The sequence below is a fragment of the Crocuta crocuta genome, unplaced genomic scaffold (assembly GCF_008692635.1).
Source record: "Crocuta crocuta isolate KB4526 unplaced genomic scaffold, BGI_CrCroc_1.0 scaffold11, whole genome shotgun sequence".
Lineage (NCBI taxonomy): Eukaryota > Metazoa > Chordata > Mammalia > Carnivora > Hyaenidae > Crocuta > Crocuta crocuta.
The window spans coordinates 7,834,645-7,853,742 of record NW_027528624.1 but is presented as its reverse complement, the minus strand read 5'-3'; the positions used below and the strand labels follow the sequence as shown (position 1 = coordinate 7,853,742).

Here is a 19,098-nt window from a genome sequence, read left to right as displayed (position 1 = left end):
TTATTTTAGACTACTTCATAATGATCTATGTTGTGGTCAACTCTTAGGACCTCTGAATTTTATGAATAATTGGTATTGTTTAATTACCTCATGTGAGCACAAAATAGAGGCATAGTGGTAAGCTTATACTTTTAGATGCTGATATCTGTTTGATTTTAAAGTTTATTCAAATAGTAGCCTCAATAGAGTCAACCTAGTGAAAAATAGATAAAAACTAACTATTTGAATTTAAAAAATTCTCGTAGCCATGAGTTCTCCAGATAATAAAAAGTTTGAATATATTTTAAGATCAAACATATTTTCTGATATCAGTTTTATATGAGGTAGTATACGTAAAATAATGAGAAATTGATATTGACCCAATCCTAGTGACTTTATGAAATATTATCGAAATATATAAGTTTAGTAGAAGATCAAGGGACAGATCTAAATGAATTTGAAATTAGTTTACATTACCCAGCATTTATAAAGCTACTAGAGCTTATAATAATATGGAATTCTAATATATTTGAACTCCTAAAATTTACATTTGTTGAAGTCAAAGTAAATTTAGTGTATAGTTTTCATTGAAAAACAAACTTTGGTACTTCTAGCTTTCCTGCCAAATAAATAAAGGATGGAAATGCTGTCATTTTGTAACGTTGTTGTGTTTGTCAAATTATTAAAAAAAACTCATTAGATTCTTTAGGTAGTTTGTTTCTTCTAACCACACATTCATCGTTTGAATCATTAATTCATGGAAACCTAGTCAAAAGATATTTTTCAAGAATTTTACAAGTTTGTTATTACAAAAATACTTCCAGTTCTGTTAATATGCTTGGCATCAATTTTCTGAATTAAGTGAGGGATTGAATCTGGTGGCAGACATGAAGAATTAAGGAAGGATAATAAATCTAGACTTTGGCATTGATCTTTTCATCTCCATTTCTTTTCGATGCTGCTGAATCAGAAAGACAAGAGATTGTTTGGACTTCCGCGAGTAGCTTTTCCCCAGTCATCGCACTTGTCCTCTCTCCCACACACAGTCATTCACTGAGGAAAAATTACAACTAGCCCACCCCTCTTGAAAAAATTGTAAAAAACAGGTATGTCGGGGAGAGGTCAATAACACTATCATATTTGAGAGAAACAGGCAGTAGAAGTTACCTGTTCCCTTCCACCCAGAGAGCCTGGATACATTGACCCGGAGAAGATGTGCACTGCTGAAGGTGCTGCGGGCTGTGTCTTAGAAACAATTCAGTCTGGTCACCACATCTTCCTAGACTACCACCTGCTGCTTCCCACAAAACAATGCTCATCTTTTTAGTCTTATTCAGTAAGAGGGAAACAAGGAACATCACAGATAAAGAAAGGAAACAGAAGGTACGATGTATAGGTCGTGCCCTCTATCTTTGCTAACAATCCAACCAAGCAAAGGTTTATAAAAAGTTACTAGGACAGAGTAATGTCACCCAAGCTGGCAACACAGGTCATTCCTTACTTTGCTCCCCCCTCACAAGAACAGGGGAAACGACTATTCAAGAGCAAGATACCACTGAGAGAAGTAACCCAACCCCTTGCACCCCAGAGACGAGGACAGACTGCATTGCAAGGGTAAGAGAAGCAGGGAATGTTGACTACCCCTCCCCCAGGCCAGTGTAGCACCACATGGAGAGGTCTCCCCTTGAGCTTCTCGGTCCTCCAGTGGAAAAAGAGAACACAGGGGGAATACCCAGCTCCTCCCTCACAGTCCTGTGAGTCACCTTGTTGGAGCCTCTACTAGATCCTGCAGGAAAATCTGTAGTGCCTACTCCCCCGGGAGTCTGTGACAGAGAAAGGGGTAGGGACTTGTACAAACCAGCACACAGATCTTGGCAAACTGAGTTCATATCTGCAGTGCCCAAGTAGTAATCCCAACCAGAGGTTTTTCTCATCTGCAGACCCAAGTCAGAGTTGCACTCTGATCAGGAGGCACGGTAGGGTGTAGATTGGCCTGATTTGGATCCTCAAATGAGGAGTTTGGCGAGCCTTCGAGTCCAGTCTGCCCATGCACAGCCAAGTGCAGCCCACCTGCTGTGGACAGTGCCTTGTAGCTCATTTGGGCAGATGGACTGGCAGCAACGACTGGGTGCAACAGATAACTCCCAAAACAAAGCCAGTGATGGGTGGGGAACCTTCCAGCCCTATGCAAAGCAGGGGGATTAATTCATACATAAGACCGAGGGTAGCTCCTGGCCCCTCCCAGCTGAAGATCCTGTTTGGGAAATTAAGAGTAGCCAGGAGAGACTCCTCCCCTTTCTCCCCTGGGCAGGACAGAGCCCCACTGACCCTGGAGGGTTGGTGACAACTTCTGAAATCTGTGTAGACCAGCAGTGCTAGAGCTGAGAGAAGAGCAGACAGAGCCAAGAGTCTGCAGGGCAAAGCCAGTGCCCTTGTCCTGCCAGAGAACATGGGATGCAGTTTGGCTTGAGTTGAGATAACAAACAAAGAGCTTTACCAGTTTCAGAGCTACCTCTCCTGCTGTGCCCAGGCAGAAAATCTAATTAATAGCTCCACTCATCACTGAATATAGCCTTCAGCCTATCTGACCAGGCAGCCTCACCAGAACACAAGGGAAACTGCATCGGCCATTCAAGTACAGCGGCACCAGAACAGAATCAAGTCCATGGCTTTGCCCGTCTGCAGAACAAAACTGGTGACCTCACCTGAGCAGGAAATTCAGTGCTCACTAAAGTCTAATTTAGACCCTAACAACAAGCTGAACAGGCACTGGGACCTAGTTTGCTGCCCTGCTGGCCAGGGAAGTTAATCCATACCCCCGTCTACTACTGAATATGGTAATCAATCTTGATCATCTGGTAAACATGACCAGAGAATTCAGGCAGCCACAGAGCCTGTCCAACAATCTCATTTGGGTAGGAAACCAGACTAGCAGTTCTATTCAGCTACTGGCACACCTCATCCCTTGCTTTCAGAGCTCAAACAGTTGCCTCACCCCAAAATATACCATAATAGCAGGCCCCATCTGCCCAGAGACATTACCAGCTGATCTATATCCAGAAACCCAAACGGGGCTGACTGGTGAAAAACTGTCTTTGCCAAAGCAAACCTGTAAGGTCTGGAGGAAAAGACCATTACTCAAATGTGCAGATACAAGTGTAAGGAATCAAGGATCATGAAATATCAGGTACATATGATACCACCAAAAGAAACTGATAAAGCTTCAATCAGTGACCCTACAGAAATGGAGATCCAGGAACAATCAAAGAACTCAGAATAATCCTCTTAAGGAAGTTTAGTGCACTACAAAAAAAGCACAGACAACTAAAAGAAATCAAGAAAACAATGTATGGACAAAATAAGTTAAACAAGGCAATAGCAACCATCAAAAAACAAACAAACAGAAATTTGAGAGTTGGAAAATTAATTTGAAGACTCCATAGAGGCTTTCAAAAGAGGATTCAACCATGCAGAAGAATCAGCAACAAGGAGTATAAGACACTGGAAATTACCCAGAGGAGCAAAAAAGAAAGAAAGGAAAAAAAAAAAAACAGTAAAGAAAGCCTACAGGGATTATAGGACCCAATGGAGAGAAACAATATTTGCACTGTGGGAATTATAGAGAAAAAGAAAGGGACAGAAAATATATATTAAAGCAATTATGGCTGACACTTCTTGAACCTGGGGGAAAAAATGGGCATCCAGATCCATGAGGCCCGAAGGACTCCAAACAGGTTGAATCTGAGTAGGGCTACACTGAGACATATTGTAATTAAACTGTCAAAAATCAAAGACAAGGAAAGAATTTTAAAAGTGGCAAAAGAAAAAATAGAAGTTGTATACAAAGGAAATCACACAAGATTCCTGGAGTATTTCTCAATAGAAAATTTCAGGCTAGGAGAGAATGGGATCAAATATTAAAAATGTTGAGAGCAAATCTATGAACCAAGAATTCAATAGCTGGTGAGGCTGTCCTTCAGAAATGAAGGAGGGATAAGAACTTTCCCAAACAAACAAAACTAAGGGAGTTCATTACCACCAGACCAGCCTTACATAAGGTACCTAAAGGTAGAATAAACCTCACTGGTAAAGGTAAATATGTAGCCATAGTTAGATTCTGCAGTATGTTAATAGTCATACAGAACTCACAAATCTAGTTTAAAAAAATTATCATAGCAAAAATAACTCTAAATACAATAATCTGTAACTAGTTACACAATATAAAGAATCAGAGACTGTAATAACAATAACCTAAATGTGAGAGGGGGAGGCAAAAGCGCAAATTATTTGAATTCTAGTTAATAGAACTGAATAGAGTATTACAGGTTTAAGATATTTTATGTAATTTCATGGTAACCACAAGAAAAAAATCTTGTAATAATTACAGAAAAGAATATAATAGAGAAACCAAAATATACTGATACCAAAAGATAGTAGAGAGAGAGAGAACAAAAACAAGGAATAATGGATCTACAAAACAATCAGAAAACAATTAACAAAATGGCAATAGTAAGTGCTTATTTGCCAATAATTAAATGTAAATGGATTAAATTATCCTATCAAAAGACATAGAATGGCCGAATGGATTAAAAACAACATGAACAAACCACAAACTCCCTCCCCCCTCCCCCGCCCCAGCCGGCCATGGAGCTCCCAGACACGCCCTTTGGTCGCCCCCTCCTGGCAAGGGCGCCCCAGAGGCCCAGAGTAGCAGCGCTACCGGAACCAGGACCCGGCCAGTGCCCTCCACCCCCTGGGCGCGGTCTGCTNCAAGCCTCCGAGCCCCGCCAGCCGGTTCCCAGCCGCCACTGGGACCGCGCACTTGCGACGAAGTTTGGGTCCAAAGAAGGAGCAGGAGCAGCCGCAGAGGGTAAGGGCTGCCTCAAGGAACAGGCCAAGTACACATGGTGGAGAGCCCCAAATAGCGCCAAGAGTAGGGAAACAAAATAACCAAACTCTCAACAAGAGAAACCCAGAGACACCATTTAAAGAACACTTCCTGAATGGACAGGCCCTGGACAGCCAAAGAGCCCTCTTTAATACGGCAGAACTCGTAGGGGCAGAGTGTACAACAAGCTTTTAAAACTAAAAAGAGATAGAAAACTAACCAAAATGACGAAACGGAAGAACTCTCCTCCAAAGAGATTCCAGGAAGAACTGACAGCTAAAGAACTGATCAAAACAGATATAAGCAACATAACTGAACAAGAATTTAGAACAATAATCATAAAATGAATCACTGGGCTTGAAAAAAGGATGGAAGACAGAGAAACTATGGCTACAAACACTATGGAGCTCAAAAATAGTTATGATGAATTAAAAAATGCTATAAATGAGATACATAATAAAATGGAGGTGTCCAATGCACAGATTGAAGAGGCAGAAAGGAAAATAGTGATTTAGAAGACACAATTATAGAAAAAGAGGAAGCTGAGAAAAAGAGATAAACTGACCCAGGAACATAAAATAAGAGTTTGAGAGCTCAGCGATACAATCAAACAGAACAATATCCATATCATATGAATCCCAGAAGAGGAAGAGAGAGGGAAAGGTGTTGAAGGAGTCCTTGAACAAATTATAGCAAAGAACTTCCCCAACCTGGGGAGGGAAGTAGACGTTGAAATTCAAGAGGCACAGAGAACTCCCCTCAGACGTAACTTGAATCAATCTTCTGCATGACATATCATAGTGAAAATGGCAAAATATAAGGACAAAGAGAGAATTTTGAAAGCAGCTAGGGAGAAAAGGGCCCTAACATACAAAGGGAAACCTATCAGAGTGGTGACAGACCTATCTACTGAAACTTGGCAGGCCAGAAAGGAATGGCAGGAGATCTTCAATGTGATGAACAGAAAAAATATGCAGCCAAGAATCCTCTATCCAGCAAGCCTGTCATTCAGAATAGAAAGAGAGATAAAAAAAAAATCCTGAAGACTCAATGAAAAACTCAAAATAAACTCAGTAAAGTTGTAGGATACAAAATTAACATACAAAAATCAGTAGTGTATCGATACACTAACAACATTTCTGAATAAGAAATAAGAGATCAATTTCATTTATAGTATCATCAAAAACAATAAAATACCTAATAATAAATTTAACTAAGGAGAAGAAAGATTTCTTTGCTGAAATCTACAAGACAATGATGAATGAAATTGAAGAAGGCACAAATATATGAAAAGGTGTCCCATGGTCATGTATTAGAACAATTAATATAGTTAAAATGCCAAGACTGCCAAAAGCCACCTCTAGATCCAATACAATCCCTGTAAGATTCCAATGGCACTTTTTACAGAAGTAAAACAAACACTAAAATGTATACAGAACTACAAGAGACTCTGAATAGCCAAAGAAGTCCTGAAAAAGAACAAGGCAGGAGGCATCACACTTCCTGATTTCAAGCGACACTATAAAGCTATAGCCACAAAACCAGTATAACAGTGGTGTAAAACCAAACAAATAGACCAATAGAACAGAATCAAGAGCCCAGAAATAAACCCAAACATATGTGATCAACTAATATTTGGCAACGGAGACAATACTCAATGAGAAAAAGACAGTCTCTTCAGTAAATGCTTCTGGGATAACTGGATATTTGCATATAAAAAAATGAAACTGGACCTGTAACTTACACTTGACAAAATTAACTTGAAACTGATTAATGACTTCAATGTTAAAAAAAAAAATAGACGTAAATGTGAGACCTGAACCCTTCAAACTTCTAGCAGAAAACATAGTATCAAAGCCCCTTACCAGAGAGAGGTCTTGGTAATGATATTTTGAACATGAAAATTGTAGCACAAGCAACAGAATAAAAATAAACAAGTGGGACTACAACAAACAAAAAGCTTCTTCACAGTAAAAGAAACAATCAAAAATGTGAAAAGACAGACTAAGGAAAAAGAAATATTTGCAAAGCATAAGTATAGTGATACTCAAAATCATATAAAGATCTCATACTACTAAATAGCAAAAATCCCAAATAACCCAGTTAAAAACATGGGTGAAGGACTGAATAGATATTTCTCCAAAAAGGATATAGGAAAGGCCAACAGATGCTTGAAAAGATACTCAACTTCAACAGTCACTGAAGAAATGCAAACTGAATGGAGTATCACCTCATACCTGTTAGCATGGGCGGGCCATCATCAAGACGATAAGAGATTAGTGCTAGCCAGAATGTGGAGAAAAGGCATAGGTGCTTTTTCTCCCCCGTGAACCATAGGTACGAAGGTAAAGTGGAGAGGCCACTGTGGAAAACAACATGAGATCCTCAAAGAATTAAAAACAGGACTACCATATGATCCAACAATTCCGCTTCTGGGAATATAACCAAAGGTAATAAAAACACTATCTTGATAAGATATATGCACCCCCACATTCATTGCAGCATTATTTACAATAGCCAAAACATAGAAACAACCTGACTGTTCATTGATGGATAAAACAATAACACACACACACACATATATACAACACAAATATACAATGCAATAGCTATATATATATATATTCCTTATATACAGTGGAATAATATTTAGCCATAAAAAAAACAAGGTAGTCTTATATTTATGACAACATGGATGGACCTTGAAGACATTATGTTAAGTGTAAGTCACATAGAGAAAGACAAATACTGTATGATCTCACTTATATGTGAAATCAAGAAATGAAAGAAAGAGAGAGAGAGAGAGAGAGAAATCAGACTTGTGGTTACCAGAGGCAGAGGGTGGGGTGGAGAAATTGAAGGAAGGTGGTCAAAAGTACAAACTTCCAGTTATAATTAAGTACTAGGGATGTAACGTGCACCAGGAAGTTTATACTAACACTGTTGTGTGTGTGTGTATATATACATACATGCATATATATATATGGAAATATGGGAAAGTTATTAACAGTAAATCCTAAGAGTTGTCATCACAAGGAGAAAATGTTTTCTATATTGTTTTCTTCTTTCTTTTATTGTATCTATATGAGAAGATGAATGTTAGCTGAATCTACGGTGGTAATAATTTTAAATACATGTAATATAAACCATCATGCTCTATACATGAATCGTATGCAGTGATGTATGACAATTATTTCTCAATAAAACTGCAAGACAACAATGAAAAAGGAAAGGTGAAATAGACATTTTCAGATAGATAACTAGAAACAGCAGATCTATATTATAAGCAAGACACAGCAAGGGAAGAGAACATTTTTTCAAGAAAAAGACCTCAGTTGGGACACTTGGAACTTTGGAAAAGAATGATAAACATTGGAAATGGTATAAATCTGGGTAAACGCAAAAATCTAGCTTTTTGTTTCTTTTGGCCATTTTCCTCTATCTCTTTATAAAATATGTACTTTTTGAAAACGTTTCAAAGTTGTAATGACTTAAATAACAATCATAATGTGATTGTCAATAATTCAAATCCACTGAAGATAACATTATTAAAATGCTACAGTATAGATTTTCTACCTTTGAAGATGATTTCACTTTTTATGTGTGGTGTACATGCCTGGGAAATATGTCATTATAATTCTTAGTAGTTAGGATACTATCCAGAGATTATTGGCTTATTTTATGATGTGCAGCTGTTGTTAAGGGATTTTATCAGTTTAGATTCAAGTTCAGAAAAGCTGATACTGCATTGCATTTCTTGCAACATAAAAGATAACTAAATAATTTATCTACAAAAAGATGAAGGCTTTATTGGTAAATATTAAACTTTAAAAATATTTTCAACAATATATCTTATTGTGATAACTGGAAATAAAGAGTTTATTAAACAAATGCCTATTGGAGATTATTTGACTGAGGTATTTTTTTTTTCAGAATATCATACTTATAAGAAAGAAGCTCTTGGGGCGCCTGGGTGGCTTAGTCGGTTGAGCGTCCGACTTTCGCTTAGGTCGTGATCTCGCGGTTCGTGGGTTTGAGCCCCGCGTCGGGCTCTGTGCTCACTGCCAGCTCAGAGCCTGGAGCCAATTTCAGAGTCTGTATCTCCCTCTCTCTCTGACCCTCCCCTGCTCACACTATCTCTTAGAAATACATAAAACATTTGGGGCGCTTGCATGGCTTAGTTGGTTAAGCGTCCGACTTTCGCTTAGGTCATGATCTCGCGGTTCGTGGGTTCAAGCCCCGCGTCGGGCTCTGTGCTGACTGCCAGCTCGGAGCCTGGAGCCTGTTTCAGAGTCTGTGACTCCCTGTCTCTCTGACCCTCCCCTGCTCACGCTGTCTCTCTCTCTCTGCTAGAAATAAACAAAACATTAAAAAAAAAAGAATAAAATCAGGTATGCTATTATGATTTTGGTTTTGATCGAAAGTCAAGATCTGAGTAAGTGGAAAAAAAAAAGTTAATTTTAAAGCAAGTTTGTAATTAGTCAATTTCATAAGGAAAAACATTTTTTTTATCCTAATGAGTATTTTTCATTTTATGAGTAATTTTTTAAACATGAATACGGAAATACATTGCCTTGATTCGAATACATTTCCAAACAGTGCGAGCTGCTCGGGCTGGTGGAGGTTTCGGCGGAGCCCCCGAACGCACCTGCGAACGCACCTGCGCGCACGCCCCTGCGGCTCTTCCAGAGCTGACTGTTCACGCTGGCACAGGCGGCTGCTGAGACGCGGAGCTCCTCCGCCGCCTGACGTCCGCTCACGCTGAGCAGGGCCTTCAGGGCACACTTGTTGAAATACAGCCTTGGGCAGGGAAGACCTCGGAGGTAATTCACCAGGAGTCCACGCGAGGCCCACCCCCCGGTCCTTAATCACCGTTGTCATTGCCGAGCACGTCTTCTCATGAGAGAGATGTGCCCATTCCAATGACGGCAAAGCTTGCACACTCCACCCTCCTAGTGCTTAGGCCACGGCTATGGCTGCGGCAGGAGATACTTCAGCTCACATCACTGTCCACGTTTTTGTCTACAGTGGCGTTGTCCAAAACAGTCTACTGTGAGCCACGAAGGCAAACTGAGTGCGTAACTTAACATTTTCTCATGGTCCCGTTAAAAAGTAAAAAAAAAAATCCAAGTAAAATTAATATTATTAATATATTTCATTTCACTCAACACGTACAAAATGCTACCATTTCCACGTGCTGTCTAGGACGGACAGTGATGCCTTCATCCCTTCTTTCTGCAGGGTCTGGCGTGCATGTTACACACTGCACTAGCCTCACTCAGCCGTGCCTGCCCATGTGCCTTTGTGCCCATCAGTCATACGTACACATTGGCTGCTGTGCTAGAAGCATAAGTGGAGAGACTTAAACAGACCCTACAAGCTTTGATTCACAAGATGAACATTTATGGAGCACCTGCTATATACATGGCATTGTGCTACATATTCAAAAAATGTCCAAAGGTAAACAAGACAATGTGTGTGCATTCAGGTGCTTACACTTTTGTCAGGGGAATAGATAAGCAGTTACGTAACTACAGGTTGATTATCAACCCCCTTCAGCCCTTTCTTCCTGCAGAGTTAGCACATGTTAAGGCTGTAGACAGTGCACAGCACCACACGGCTTCCAGAGAAGACACACACTGGGGGCTGTGACATGTGCACACAGAGCCAGTCGAGTAGACAATGAGAAAGCACATGGTAGAGCGAAGCCTCCTGACAACCTTGGTGTGAACCACCTGCATTTGAAGCTGGTTCCCGTTCGCTCTTTAAAATAACATGTACATTTATGGATACATTATTGGTCAATGTCAATATTGAATTTCTGACTTTCCTGCCGGCTTTTCTCTCCGTGCTCCTCATTATGTGTTAATCTTGGCAGCGCAGGTCACTTTCCCAAATCCATGTAGTTCGAGATGTCATTACCTCTTATTGAGCAGTAAAAAGCAAGACTTGACTTTTTCTAGCTTTGCAGATGCACTGTTCCCCTTGACTGAATTTGAAATGTTGTAACAACAAAGTCACCCATAATTCTACTGTGACTATGGGGAAAAGATACTGACGAAATTCCTTTGGCTCCTAGGATTAAGATAAAAGGGGCACCATACGTTAACTGGGATAACAAATATTACGTGTGTACATACCAAGAAGTATAAGGTTTGCTTCTTGTCCCCACGAGACTCACATCTACTGTGGATGTTTTCTGCTACTCTTAGCATTCCCTTCCATGCGACAACCGTCCTGCAGGTAATCACTCGGCCCCAGAGGTGATGGGGTGACTGGTTCTATTGGTCAAACCGGGCAGGATTAACTGGGTAGCTCACAGCTGTCCCTGCGTAGTGACCTTTCAATGGAAGCGTGGGCACTTTCTGGGTCCTTGGTAGGAGGGCGGGGCCCAGAGGCCACAGTTCTATTTAACGGTCTGCACAACAGGGGCTCGGATGTCCAGTGTGGCTGTGTCTGGGCACCCTGTTGGGCAGGGCTCTCTGCCTCGCAGTTGCTGGAGGGAGGGGGATCCAGGAGNCTATTGAGGGTAGTTTGGAAGTATTTTCGTGTTTCACAACCCACACCGGCACACCGTGGCGGAACAGTGGACCTAGTGGGACCCCCGGGCTTTGGTAAGGCTGTGTGGGGCTGTCAGCGCCCCCGGAGAGTTCTGGCATCATAACCAACCTCCCAATCCAGGTCATGTAAGTGCACTGCCAGGCTCAGGGTGTTGACTGTCCACATAGACCGCTGAGTCTCTCCCCAAGGCAGGGGCCACACCTCTGGGTAATCGCGGGCTGGTGTTTAAGCCTGATGGGCAAGGCTAGGAACAGTGCAGGAAGGAGCATGTCCCCATTCCTGCATTTCTTTTACCTGATGGGCAAGGGCCCCTTCCCTGGCCCCTTGCTTACCATTCTCTGACCCTTATCCACTCACCCCTAGGGGAGGTGAATTCCCTGATTGGCAAATTTGGGACCAATATTCCACTCACACCTGGCACAGCTTCTCCATGTTCCACCCTCTGCTCCTCTAGGCCACGCGGCTGCCGGGCAGACACCTCCCACGGTCACTTGCAGCCCCATCGAGCGACCCCGCACGACCTGTGCCTACTGTATGTCTGGTCCCTTCTGCACAGCTCCACCAGTCCTCCCATGCAGTGGCTGCTTCCTAACACACCACGACATCCCTGTGGGAGTTACTGTTCATTTCCTGTCTCATCCAGTTAGGATGTCAGCTCCAGGAGAGTGAGCTGGTACATCCGTGTCATGTGTCACTTACTGGGCTGTCCTCCTGCCTAGAACAGAGCCTGAGACGTTGCAGCTGCTGAGACGTCGGAGGAATGAGTTCACAATTTACTCAGGATTCAGAACACAGAGGCCTGAACTTTATGGACGAGACATAAGCAGAGAAAAATAACCGCAACAAGACTCATCTAGCAAAGGCTGAAAGGGTGTGATGAGACAGAAGGTATGATTGCTGTGTAAAGAAAGATACCACAAATGTGTGCTTGGGCTACAAAAGAGCAGTGGGTACGAGATTGCTGGCAAGATGGCGGAGAAGTAAGGAGCTCCGTANGGGTCTGATATGGGGGGGGAGGGGGGGCATTTTTTCCTCCCAGCGAGTCACAGGAAGGATCACCCACATGAAAGCATGCTGATAAAATCATCAGCATGACGTCTTCACTTCTTCCTGCTGCTTCAGAGGGAATAACACAAAAACAAATAACGGGTTTTGCTTTAGTAAAGCACCAGACACATCAGAATCTAGTATTTTGCTTTATTATCTCTGAAAAAAAAATTTAAATAACAGTTGGTATCATCTAGTATAGAAAAACAGATTTGGTTATAGTGGATCACTCTGCAATCCTTTGGTTTTTAAATTTAATTTATGAGTTCTATTTTATAGCCTATTGGTAAGTGAATCAACAAATTTTTTTTTTTAATGGACAAAATGCTATTGAAAGCTTAGATCTTCAAAGTGATCTTGAATTCAAAACATTGATGAGATGACAAAGTTTAGTTATCATTTTTTATTTGTTTTCAATGTGAGAACAAATGTTTTCTGTGTTTTCTACTAACACAAGCCCAGCTATGTAAATACCACAACTTAAAGATAAGTCTCTCATTTACTTTAATATTAGTATGTTTTGTCTCACCGAAAACAAAGAATTTATAGCTTTCAATTCTCTTCACTCATTGAACCTTTTTTTTTTTCTTTCTTTTTTTTTTTTGAGTTTATTTATTTATTTTTGGGAGGGGGGATGGAGAGAGAGAGCATGAACAAGGGAGGGACAGAAAGAGAGGGAGAGAGAGATTCCCAAGTAGGCTCTGTGCTGTCAGTGCAGAGCCCGATGCAGGGCTGGAACCTGCGAACAGTGAGATCATGTCCTGAGCTGAAACCGAGAGTCGGATGCTCAACCGACTAAGCTACCCAGGAGCCCCTCCTTCCACCTCCACTTTTTAAAATGGTAATCCTTTAATAAGTGAAAAGAAACACAAATCTCACAAAAATGAAATTTTACAACAATAGTAAAACTTACACTTAAAGTTTTTCTGTAGTTTTTATGTGTAAGATTAAAATTCTATCGCCAGGAATGGTTTAGCCCTAGCGTCAAATGTATAAGATTCTGCACAGCTTCCAAAGGCATGAAAACCTCCATCATAGCCTGTGACTCATGGGATGGAATGTGCCGCGTCGCCGCTAATCGGTGTGCTGCTCGTCATCTGAAGAAGGCAAGTGGCTGGCTGTGCTAATAATTTCCATAATTTGGATTGTTGAAGAAATTGTGCTTAAATGACCAATTCTAAAGAAGATCCACACAGGAAGAGCAAAATCTTTTTCTAAAGACCACAGGAAGAAGATCTAAATGATTTCTGAGGACTATTGTCTTTACTTTTATTGAAATCATTAAATGTAATGAGTCACATTAGCACATTGTTAAATTGGAGATTCTAAGAAGATAAAGTTCAGTGATGGCAAGTTTTACATTTTCAGTGCTGAGTTCGTTTTCCTTTAATGTGGCATAATTTATTTTATAGAACAATATATAAAATGATAGATTCATACAGGACAAAGGATTTTGAAATATCTTGGGACTTTATTCCTGTCTCTGCCACTGATTTCTTTTTTATGGTCACATGATACAAATATCTCAAAGGGTGACATGTTTACTAAAGGAGGGAGCCACCATAACATGAGAAGAACTATGCTCATGACTTAGATTTTGTCATCATTTGTTGTCACATGGACGCACTGAGTAGGTCTGCCCACATGCTTTTTAGTCTTCTGCTTCATTGAATTTATTGAATGAAACACAGTATTCTAGTCTCTCTCATAGTTATTTTTTCCTGTAGCTAAGCAAAAATAAGCAATCAAAGTACCTTTGCGGCTGGAAAGATACATAGAAATCAAATTGTCATGGCCTTTTGTTTACTAACAGATAAAGAAACAGAAACAAGCCCAGGTAAAGTGCTCTGCTCCAGGTTGAACAACTAATTAATGAAAAAGCAAAAGCTAATATGGAATTTGCTGTGGGAGGCAAGTAGTTCCATGCCTCGCTTGTCAGCGGTGTAAACAGTAATCCTCTGGACATGACACATATGGATGCTTAGCAGGTTAGAAGCTTCCTGCATGTTTCCCAACCCAGACCTCTTTCCTGAGGTAGCTCAGAACCGGAGTCTCTCCCTGGTGAAAGGAAGGCACGTGTGGCCCCTTATTGTGTGAGGTGCTGAGCCACCACTTAGCACAAATGGGTCTCAGAATCTTCTAGAAAATCTTTGGACTTGGGTTCAATTAAGCTCTGGCCAGATTTTATTAAAACAAGAAACAAGTTATCTTTTGTCCACCTATTATTCTGTGCACCTCTCTGTGTGGAAGAAAGGAGAGATCTACGAATGAAATGATGTTATACAAAGGACCCTCTTTTCTCTCCAGTGGTGTAGAAAACCTACAAACTAAAGCTAGTCACAAGGTCATATGTGGATTTGAATGAAAGCCTGGTCTATGAGACTCAGAGACGATATGCTGTGATTTTGCTGTAGAAATATTGTTGTGTTGGCTTTTATTTCAGAAGAGATATGGATAGAAAGAAAGTCCCAAGAAAGTTGCTCACAAAAGTACTGTAGTGACCTGTTTTCGAAGAACCGAGCACAGTCTTTGTGTGCGAAATTGTGTGTGTGTTGGGGGTAAGCTCTGGAAAATCTGAAGACCTACACGGATAAAGGAACACCAAAGGAAGTGCAGGAGATTCAAGTTTAGCAAAGTCCCCTCGTTTTCTCTGATGTGCTTCTGGAAGCTGGAAGCTCTGAACAAAAATGATAAAGAGTATCTTAAGCAGCGCCCCTGTGAGTCGGAGAGTTTCGTCTTTGGAAGCTTTGAGAGAGGGGATTTAGAAAGAGACCAGTTTATCACAGGCACCCAGTTGTGCTGCTAGGATGCGGCTCTTCTGTGACTGGGGACCAAGACTCCTGGCTGCCCAGGGACAGCTGCTTTCTGTTTGAGCTTGGTGAACAGGGAGGTTGCCCCAGGAACGTCTGGTCCAGTCTGGGGCTCGGTGACTTCCGGGTCTGACCAAGATGGAGAAAATGGGACCTGATTAACCTCCATGCCTGAAACAACTAAAAAAATATGAAAAAAACAAAATATGTAAAAATGAAATACATATGCAAATACATGAAACAATGGTTCTCAAGGCGCTGGACATCAGGTAATGGAAGACCCCTGAGAGACAGGATATGAATGAGATGAGACCTTAACTGCCCCCACCCAATGCCTGGAGAAAGTCTGCAGTCAGTGGAGCAAAGATGAGGAGCTCCATGTTCTCCCTGAGTTGAGGAGACAGAGAAGGAGTCCAGGGAGCCCAAGGCAGTTCCAGGGACGGAGTCCCAGAGAGAACATACCTGCAAGGAGGTGGGTGGGCAGTCGGTCTGCTAGGAAAGTCAGCTGAATTCTGGTCACTCCATGAGTATGAGGAACACCCTGAGTCTGGAGAAACGGCATCTGAGAGCCATAGTGAGCACAATACTGGGAGCACTCGGGATGGGGAACATGGCCGGTTGCCATCAGCCTGAGTGGAAAACCACATAAATTATGGGTCGCTCGATAGAGCACTCAGAAGGATTTGGCTCAGTAGTAGGGGAAAATCAGCCTCAGTGAGAGGATGCCCTGGCTCTATCTGGCAAAACATCAAAGCAAGGATCAAATGCTTTCAGGTAACTTGACCATGTTCCAGAACAAAGCTACAACACAGTGATAGGAATCCAAAAGTACCTATTACCCAGCAAGCTAAATTCATGTTTTTATATAGCAGATATACACAAAAGCAGAAAAGCAAGATCCGTGATGAAAAGAAAAACCAGTCAAGGGAACTGACTCAGAAACTACACAGATAACAGAATTAGTGGACATGGATATCAAAGTAGTTATTATAAATGCAACTTATACGTCCAGAAAACTATGACAGACTGGACATCTTAAGTAGAAACATGGAAGATGTTTTTAAAAAAAAATCCAAAGTAGGCTCCAGAGCTACAAAACAGCAAGTCTGAGATGAAAAAGAGAGTGGAAGCAATTAAAGGCAGATTGGAGAATGCAGAAAAGAGTGCTGATGTGCTTCAAGACATAGGAACAGAAGTATCCAAATGAAATAGAACTGAGAAAATGGAGCATCAGTGAGCTCTGGGACAAGTCAAACAGCGCAATATAGTACATGTGGGGTCTCCAAAGACAAAGGGAAAGGGGGACAGAAGAAGAAATAATGACTGAAAATTTCCAAACTTGATGAAAACTATAACCCACAGGTCAAAGAAGCTTCACGGGAAACATGAAGGTAACCACAGAGGCACATCATAATCGAATTGTTTAAAACGATGGATGGGGCACCTGGGTGGCTCAGTCGGTTAAGCCTCCGACTTCAGCCCAGGTCATGATTTCACAGTTTGTGAGTTCGAGCCCTGCATCAGGCTCTGTGCTGATAGCTCCGGAGCCTGGAGCTTGCTTAGGATTCTGTGTCTCCCTCTCTCTCTGCCCCTCCCCCACTTGTGTGGGCCTCTCTCTCTCTCTCTCTTTCAAAATAAACATTTAAAATAAATAAATAAAACTACAAATAAAGACAGAATCTTAAAAGCGGCCAGAGGTTAAAAGGAACATTTCATGTAAAACAAGATATCTTTACTCCTCAAAAATTTCTTTCCAGAGTGAACATTTCAGACATACGAAAAAGCACGGTATTATACTATTTCAGACATACAAAAAATTCAAACAAGAAAAACTGCATTTCGCAAAATTTTGAAGGAAGTCATTCAAGCAGAGGAAGAGTGATAAAAACCCATGGCTATGCAAAGGATAGAAAAGCATCAGAAATGGTAACTCTATGAGTAAATTTTCCCCATTATTTTAAATCTTGGTAAAAGATAATTGATAAAAGATAAAAGATAATAGCAATCTGTGTGAGATTCATAACAAGTAGAAGTAAGATGTACAACATAGCATAAAACTTAGGAGGCCCGAAGTGGCAGAATGCTCTTGTGATGTCCTCATACTATATAATAAGTGGTATAATATCTTTTGAAGTTTCAGTGTGACAACTTAAAGTCTATACTATAAACTTTATGGTAACCACTAAAATAAAACAATAAAAATTCAGAACTAATAAGTACGATTAAACAAAATCATAAAAAAATACTTACCCCAGAGAATTTTTTTTAAAGAGAAAAAGTGGAACAAGGGACAGATGGGGCAAATAGAAATTCAAATAGCAAAGCTGATAAATTCAAACACAACCATATTAAAATCATATGAAAGACATTAAGTTAAATTAAGAGCCAGGGTTTATCATATTATAGAAAATTAAGGCAAAATTATATGCAGCAACTAAAATAAAAAACAAGAAACAATATGTGTTGGTCAGGATGTGGAGAAATAGGAACTCTCATGCACTGTTGGTAGGAATGTGAACTGGTTTAGCCACTGTGGAAAATAATATAGAGGTTCCTCAGAAAGTTAAAAAATAGAACTATACAGTAATCACACTACTGGTTTACCCCTAAAATACAAAAACACTAATTCAAATGGATACATGCATCCGTATGTTCATTGGAGCATTATTTACAATAGCCAAATCATGAAAGCAGCTGAACTGTCCATCAATAGATGAATGGATAAATTAGTCATCCATTAAAAAAAAAAATGAACTCTTGCCATTTGCAACAACACGGATGGAGCTAGAGAGTATAATGCTAAGTGAAATAAGTCAGCCAGAGAAAGATAAATACCATATGATTTCACTCATATATAGAATTTAAGAAACAAAATGCACAACTGAAAATAAAAGAGAGAGAGACATAGACAAATCAAGAAATGGACTTTTGGAGCACCTGAGTGGCTCAGTTGGTTGAGTGTCCATGTCTTGATGTTGGCTCAGTTTATGATCACAGGGTTCCTGAGTTCACGTCTGCATTGAGATTCTCTTTCTCCTTCTCTCTCTGCCCCTCTCCTACTCTCTCTCTCTCTCAGTCTTTCTCTCTCTTTCAAAATAAATAAACATCAAAAAAAATTAAAAAAGGGAAACAGACTCTTAACTACAGAGAACACACTGATGGTTACCAGAGGGCAAGTGGGTGGGGTGATGGGTGAAATCGGTGAAGGGGATTAAGAGTATACTCATCATGATGAGCACTAAGTAATGTATAGAGTGGTTGAATCACTGTATTGTACACCTGAAACTAATATAATACTATATGTTAAATATACTAGATTTAAAATAAAAAAAAATTTTTTAAGTTATATGCAGCCTCAAAAAACATATTTTAAATATTATTGTATGTTGAAAGTAGAAAGGACAGCTAAAGATAAATAACTCTAACGTTAATCAAAAGAAAACTGGAGTGGCTATATTAATACCAACAAAGTAGCTTTTAGAGCACAGAAATCTACCAGGGATAAAGAAGGTTATTCCATACTGATAATGGGGTTAATTTATCAAAAGGATACAACAATCCTAAACATTCATTCACCCAATCACAGAGAGTCAACAAATCCAAAGCAAAAGCTGATATAATTGCCAGAAGAATTAGAGAAAGCCATAACCATGGTTTTGCTTTTGTTTGTGTAGCTTTTTTTTTTTTTAAACAAAGATATTTATTAAAAGAACATTCTCAAACCACACTGGAAAAGATGTTCACGAAGGTGGATGCGATGCAGATCAACTCCGGCGTGTGGAGCCGCTCCTTCCCTTCCCTGGGGCAACCCAC

The 19,098-nt window shown here is 40.5% G+C and overlaps 1 protein-coding gene across 4 annotated transcripts in view; it reads right to left on the bottom strand.

Annotated features, from left to right (window-relative positions):
• The window catches only part of PACRG (parkin coregulated), a 489,876-nt gene that overhangs the window by 255,061 nt on the left and 215,717 nt on the right, over positions 1 to 19,098 (bottom strand). The window contains exons 3-4 of one of the 4 annotated variants that reach the window (XM_077755154.1): positions 15,748 to 15,914; positions 13,830 to 15,414 (exon numbers count right to left, since the gene is read on the bottom strand). The exons of the other annotated variants lie outside the window; for them this stretch is intronic. Coding sequence (XP_077611280.1) covers positions 15,237 to 15,414; positions 15,748 to 15,914 — 345 coding nt within the window. The 3' untranslated portion in view covers positions 13,830 to 15,236. Of the gene's footprint in view, positions 1 to 13,829; positions 15,415 to 15,747; positions 15,915 to 19,098 lie in introns of those variants that run through there. 4 annotated transcript variants of the gene reach the window in all.